Source organism: Megalops cyprinoides, chromosome 12, assembly GCF_013368585.1.
Source record: "Megalops cyprinoides isolate fMegCyp1 chromosome 12, fMegCyp1.pri, whole genome shotgun sequence".
Lineage (NCBI taxonomy): Eukaryota > Metazoa > Chordata > Actinopteri > Elopiformes > Megalopidae > Megalops > Megalops cyprinoides.
Genome location: NC_050594.1, coordinates 32,311,580 through 32,318,618, shown reverse-complemented (window position 1 = coordinate 32,318,618; position 7,039 = coordinate 32,311,580). Strand labels below are relative to the sequence as shown.

The window sequence follows — 7,039 nt, the reverse complement described above, 5'->3', positions numbered from 1 at the left end:
GTGTATCGCATCGGCCTCAGTGATGGAGATGCACACCCCTAATAGATATATACACACACGCACACACACTTACATATACACATACACACACACACTTACTTATACATACACACGTGCGTGCACACACACATATACAGTACATACAATTTTGCATGTTAGGTGACATGGCTCTTCTTTTCCGCCCAGCATAATTCAGTAAAACTGTATTTGTTAGATGCATGTGTTCATAGATAAGATAGTAAGGTGGTTATATCATGGCTCGTTCAGCTGAAGCAGATAGAAATAAGAGCCGTGTTTATCTCTTATAATGTTCTCCTTGAAGATAACTACCTAACATAATGGACTGCTATACTTTACACATGTGAAATGGTGCCTCATACAAGCAAGGGGCATACACACACACAGATGTACTCTGTTATGTACACACATGTGCACAGACATATTTTTTCACACACTGATACATGCTGATTCATTTACATTTATTCATTTGGCAGACGCCTTTATCCAAAGCGACTTACGTAGGTTACAGTTCTTTACAATGTTATCCATTTATACAGCTGGATATTTACTGAGGTAACTGTGGGTTAAGTACCTTGCCCAAGGGTACAGTAGCAGTGTCCCAGCGGGGATCGAACTGGCAACCTTTCGGTTACGAGTCCTGCTCCTTAACCACTATGCTACACTGCCGCCCTTGTAACACCAGTACAGTACTGCAGTGAGTGGCAGGCACAGGGTCAAAGGGCACATGACTGACACAAGCCTGTCAGATGAAAGCTCTGTATGTGGATGGGAAAGCTGCTCCCAGTGAGCGCTGACAGTGAGCCTATGTACTGCATCTCTCTGTGTGAGCTCTGTGAGTGTGGCTGTTGTGCTGTCCCTCACCAGCAGGAGGCGCTGTGTCCTGCCATGGCTGCTGGCAAGCATGTTGCTGCTGTACTCCCTGTTCTTTGCCTGGAGAGCCAACCTGGATATCAAGAAGCCCCTGCTCTTGGGAGTGGTGAGTGAACAGAATATGCATGTAAAATGGCAAAATGTGGTTAAAAGATTTTCTCATTTGCTTAAAACGTTCCCATTTGGATACAGATGAATGTCCTAAATGAATGTGTTTGCTGGGTAGAGGTGTGGAATCACAGTGGCTTTTGTCTGAGATGAAGAATGACTTGTGAATACAAATAAGGATTCTCATTAAGTCCCGTCCAGTATGGCTGCCCAGCTGCCATGTTCTGTAAGTCTTTTTAATGAGTGCAACCTTTGAAGTAATTTTGGTTTTAGTGGCTAGTAAGGTCCGTTGTGTCACCAAGTGAACCTTTTGCATGGAGATCAGTGCTATATTTGACCAAAAGAATGTTGCAGGAGATCTGCTAGTAATTAAATAATATGAGCTCTGTTTGCAGCCTTTATTTTTTGCCAGAAAAGGTAGTGCTGTGAGTTGTTGAGGAAGCGCTGGGTAAAGGCGATGAGCAGTCTGCCCGTACACACCTCAGGTCCCTCTCAGTTGAGCTGACAGTTTCACTGGACAGAGCGCAGCTCGATTACAGCACCACACAGGATTTGGAGGAACCTTTTTAAAATAACACCCTGGCATGAATAACAGACTAACAAGACATGCCATTGTGTTCAGTAATTACTGAGCAATAAGTCTTCAAATTGAAAAAGCTATTGTAAGGTCAGACACTGCTGTATTAGTTGTGGGGAAAATACCCTATTGGCAAATCTGGTCCTGGAGAGGTTTCACCCAAATCCTTAATTACTAAATTAGATTAATTATTAAGCTTAATTAGTCCACATGTTAAAGGTATTTAGCACTTGGTGATTTACAGAGACCCGGAAAATCGTCTGGATTGTAGCTCTTCAGGCCCTGCTAAACTAGTGCACAGGAGCCCGTATTATAGCGGGAATGCTAACGCCGGTGAATCTGTGCTAAAGAGAAACCAGCGCAAGCAGTAGGTAACCTGTCGGGCTGTGCCTTTCTGCTGATCCCTGTGTGCGTGTGTGCGTGTGTATGTGTGTGTGTGTGTGTGTGTGTGTGTGTGTGTGTGCGCGGGCATGCGTGTGTGTGTGTGTGTATGTGTGTGCATGTGCATGTATGTGTGCATGTGTGTGTGTGTGTGTGTGCGTGCGTGCGTGTGTGTGTGTGCGGGTGTGCTTGTGTGTGTGTGTGTGTGTGTGTGTGTGTGTGTGTGTGTGTGTGTGTGTGTAAGTGCGTGTGCATGTATGTGTGTGTGTGTGCGCGCGCGTGTGTGTCTCCTGGGCAGGTGGAGAGGTTCTGGCTGCAGAGTGACGCGGTGCTGTGTGTCCTGGCTGGGCTGGGTCTGAGTGTTCTGGTGGAGGGGCTGGAGCGGAGACTGGGCCAGGGGGGGCTGTGGAGGGCGGGAGGCTGGGCCCTCACCGCTGGACTGGTGGCACACCTGGCCCACTCCAACTACAGGTGAGGCGTGCCTCAGGAGGGGGGTAGAGATGGGACCCATCCCAGAAGGGGCTTGGCCCATTCTCAAATCAGCACAGAATACGAGCTCCAGCAGAAGACCAGGGGCCTGAGTGGGCAGGACCAGGGTACAGCTTTAAGAGGTCATAATTGTGGCTGTGGTCTAGTAGGAACGGAGTGGTGGTGAAAGGCCTTTGGTGGCCAATAGGCTCTGTAATGGTACTGTTAGAGAAGGGGTGAAGCCTCAGCGGTTCAGCCTGCTGGGTCGCCACCGTCTCTCCTGAGCTCAGGTAGGAAGGAGCTCTCCCTCCCCCAGGCTCAGTCAGGCCTTCAGGCTGTCCCACAGGTTGCCGGCGCCCTGGTCTCCTCATTCTCAATCTCCAGTCTGAAAGTGTGTTCAAAAACAGGGGCCCCGCGGAACTCTGCTGAGCCTCCCCCCTGTTCCACTCCCCCCCCCCCTTTGTAAAGGGCTGAATAAAAGCCGGGCTGCGGAATAATGAAGTCATTAATGCATGATTTGAGACGTTAGCGATCAGAGTCAACAGATTACACTAACAAGGTACTTTGCGAGACATCAGAGCGCTTCTTTGATCAGGTGTACAACCTGGACAGCGCTGTCAGTTCACATCGCGCTCGCCTGGTGCTGATTAGAAAGTCAAATCACAGAACATCTCAGCAGGGGCTTGCGCCTGAGGGGGAGATAGAAAGAGAGAGAGAGAAAGGGGAGGGGGGGAGAGAGTGTGCAGGGGAAGAGAGAGAGCGTAGATGGGAAGAGGGAGAGAACATAAAGGGGAAGAGAAGGAGGGGAAAGTAGTTGCCAAGGAGCACTTAAAAAAAGCACCTTTTAAATAGAACAAAGCACGTACTTACATCAGGAATGCAGGCACACACTCACACAGCTGTTGGCTTTCACACAAGGTAACAAACACGCATACAGCCATACCCGATGCCTGTCACCTGGAGATTGTGTTGGTGAATAATGTGACTGTACAGAAGAGTGTGCATCTATGTAATTACTGTTTCAGCATCCAGTGTAGTGTAATATTGTCAACCTTTGGGTCATTGCGTCTATATGTGTCACAGGGAGTGTGATCAGAGCCGTAATGATGTAGTGGAGAGGTTTGCCCAGGGGCTTCTGGACTCCATCCCCCAGAATTCCATTATTTTGACCCGTGGTGACCTCCCAGGGAACACCCTGCGCTACCTGCACTACTGCCAGGGACTACGTCCTGACGTGAGCCTTGTTGACCAGGAGGTATGAATGCTGACTGGCTCTTTTGGATTGGGAGCTCAAGCTGAGCTCCTGTCATTGGCTGTGAAGGGACAGAAAGGGCCCATGATCGGTTGTGCTGTTTCCTCCTGTAGATGATGACATACAGTTGGTATGTGGCGAAGCTGGGGCATCACCACCACAAGGTGTACTTCCCTGGGCGCTGGTGGGACCCTGTTCAGTGGGAGGAAAAGCGCACCTTCAGCCTGGAGCAGTTTCTGCTCCACAACTCACAGTGAGACACAATGACGTTATTCATCTCGGGGGCAGGTTACTGTTTGGAAGCACAGAGAATGACCTAAGTGGGGTTGAAACAAAACACCGCAATTGTGTTGTTGTATTTTTCCTACCACCAGGTGGCAGTGTTTGCTTGGCAAACAATAACACCTTAAAGGGGATAATACTGGGCAACCTGATTAACCCCTTGGCTGGGGTTTTTAGGAAAGGGGTGAAAAGTAAATGTACTTTATGTCAGAATCTCATGGTCTAGGTTTACTTTGGACTACACTGTATTAGACTTACTCAGATGCTATTTAATGCCAGAAATGTACATGTTAGAAATGACATTAAATTTTTATCTTGTTTGGTAGATGCCCCTTACAGTGTTGTCCATTCATAAAGACGGATACCGAAGGAATTCTGGTTGAGTACCTTATTTAAGATTTACAGCAGCATTGCCATTAAGCACTGCTCCACACTGCCTCCCACAGGCAGGAGTGAGAGAGCGAGAGGAGTGTGAGGAGAGGGTGCTGTGCAGGCTGATCTGTGTGATGCCTCTGTGCCTGCAGGAGGGCCGTGTTCGCCTGCATCGGGCTGCCCAACGGAGACCCCAGCTGGCAGAGGAGCTTCGCTTACTGGCCCTGGGGCATCTGCGATCAGCTGGTGCCCGCCCAGGCCCGCTTCCACCCGGAAGAGTGGGCCCGGCGCACCCGGAACATGTACAACTGGACCGAGCCTCATGACAGGTGTGTGGAGCCAGGCGTCCGTCTGTCCTGTACTGTTTGTGTCAGGTGGGGACTGGGCTCAATTCAATATGTTGCAAATACCAGGTGACAATTACAGACCTTGAAAAGACACTGGAATTACTTATATTTCCTGTTTGTCAAAGCTTCTTGTTGAACTGAACCTTAGCAGTCACAGCAAGGGTTTTCTAAGATAAGATAACACTTTATTGATCCCTAGGCGGGAAATTTGGGTTCTATTCACCTGCTGTCTTTAATAAGCTTTATATAGCTTCACATTTTACTGCTCTGTACCCATGGCACAAACGATTTCATGTGCTCACAATGTTAACTGTTGCTCCTGTAGCGAATTATAAAGTAGGATATTATGTGTCTGTCGGGTTAGTCCTCTTATGCAGGCATTATAAAAGCAAAATAGTATAGTGTAGTAGCTGTTTAAATATACAATAAAATAACTTCACTAATGAAGTTATTTAATCTGTTTTTTCTGTTAATCATATTTTGTTCTAAATTGCCTTGAAGGTTGTGGTTGGAAAAAGCTTATGTTAGCATAATATACAATCTGTCACAAGAACTCAGAGGCCCTACACAGTAAGGCATCAAATATTTTAAGGACTGAAAGTTGGTGATGAAAGTAATAAGGTACCCAAACACAGCACATTATAGGGTAAACGTGGCTTTGCTTAGTGCAGTCTAAAAGATAACACATTGGCAACTTGGGTGAAAAATGACATGAGGGTAAATCCCTTCTGATCTTTTGGGTGCTGGTAAATTGCTGGCATGTTCCATTTTTTGATGTGAAATGACCTTCATTCTCTTATGTGCTCTATTCTGTAGTGTCATTTTAGTCTATTCTGTAGTCCTCTGTGGTATTTGTTATTTCTGAGGTTTGGGTATGTCAGCATGGTCACAAAGCTGCCTCAGAATTTTTTCAGCAGTACTTTACACTTGACTGAAATGCAGGCAGTTAAGGCTTTTTTGGTGTTTAATAAAGAAAGAAATGCTGTGTTGCTCCACAGCTTTCATCCTGGGACCTGGGAAAGAGTGGCCAATGAGGAGATGTGGCAAGCCAGGTAGTAAGAGCAGCCTTGTATTACCTTCTTTACTCTGTCATTACAGGCAAACACCTGTACTGCTCAACCCATGCAGAGTTTGGCTCCAGCACAGTACTAATGTGTGTGTTTCAGGATGAAGACGGCCTTCTTCCTGTTTGACCTAGCGGACAAAGTTGAAGGAGAGACGAAGACACGTCTCTTTGAGCTGTCTTACACTGTGAGTCAGACAGCTACAGCTATGATGTCTACAAATGTGCAGGGACAAACACTCAGAACAGCTCTAGTGGTTCGTAATACATTATGGCAGTAATTACTAGTAACCAAAGTATAACCAGGTGCCACACCTCTTTACCACTTTATTAACTTTATTTGTTGCAGTTTAAAGGTTAATTACTAGTAACCAAAGTATAACCAGGTGCCACACCTCTTTACCTCTTTATTAACTTTATTTATTGCAGCTCAAAGGTAAAAATGTCCATTTATGACCAGTTCCCTTTTATTGGCAGCTGTATAAGGAAATAGTGGAGAAACACAAGGACCACCCCTCGAACTGGGACAAGAACATGGCGTTAGCCAGTGAGAGGCTGCTGAGGTCTGGGGCGCGGGGCCACAACCCAGACAACCTTCTGACCCAGAGCATCGAGCATTTCACCTTATATCTGGAGAAGGAGCCCACAGACCCCCAGGCGGACGCCATCCGCACTGCGGTCTCACACCTCCTCAAAGAGAGGCAGAGACTCCGAGAGAGGCACTCCTCCTGAGGTTTGGTGGACCTTCAGCAATGTGGGCTGCCTGTTTCTCTTGAGTGGGAATGAGATTCTGCTGAAGGGCAGGACATAATTGAGATGGAAAGGGCCAGTGAAACCACACAAATAAGACTGACAGCACACCAGAGCTCATTGAAGAGGGAGAGGTGGTGAAGGTGGGAAGGCTGGGGCAGGTGGATGGGCTGCTTTCCAGGTTTGTGATGGGCTCATGAAATGTCAAAATCTACTGCCTTTTCTGAGGGCAGTTGAAGTAATGATGCTAGACAAACACGGACCCAGTCTTTACTTAAAAAAAATAAAATCAGTTACATTTCCTCAACTGCTGCCAAGCAGTCACTCTACAGCTGTCTCCTCAGAGAGCTGTGGTTTAAACTGGACAGGGATATGCATCACCATTTCTAAGATTGTGGCTCACCATGTTTCTCCATCTTTGACCATGCAAGGCCATAGCATAGGACCAGACCACGTCATCTCTCAGATTTTAACATCATAATTACAGGACCCTGGCCACCTGCTGTTTATATCTTTGTTTACATAGTCCGGCCACAGCCCCGAGATTG

General features: G+C 47.1%; 1 protein-coding gene across 1 annotated transcript in view; it reads left to right on the top strand.

The window, feature by feature from the left end:
- Nucleotides 1-6,777, top strand: part of tmem260 (transmembrane protein 260) — a 33,044-nt gene extending 26,267 nt beyond the window's left edge. The window contains exons 9-16 of the mRNA XM_036541492.1: nucleotides 886-997; nucleotides 2,256-2,428; nucleotides 3,509-3,680; nucleotides 3,791-3,930; nucleotides 4,484-4,660; nucleotides 5,677-5,730; nucleotides 5,845-5,929; nucleotides 6,219-6,777. Of these exons, the coding sequence (XP_036397385.1) occupies nucleotides 886-997; nucleotides 2,256-2,428; nucleotides 3,509-3,680; nucleotides 3,791-3,930; nucleotides 4,484-4,660; nucleotides 5,677-5,730; nucleotides 5,845-5,929; nucleotides 6,219-6,473 (1,168 nt within the window). The 3' untranslated portion in view covers nucleotides 6,474-6,777. The remainder of the gene's footprint in view (nucleotides 1-885; nucleotides 998-2,255; nucleotides 2,429-3,508; nucleotides 3,681-3,790; nucleotides 3,931-4,483; nucleotides 4,661-5,676; nucleotides 5,731-5,844; nucleotides 5,930-6,218) is intronic.
- The last annotated feature ends 262 nt before the right edge of the window (nucleotides 6,778-7,039 follow it).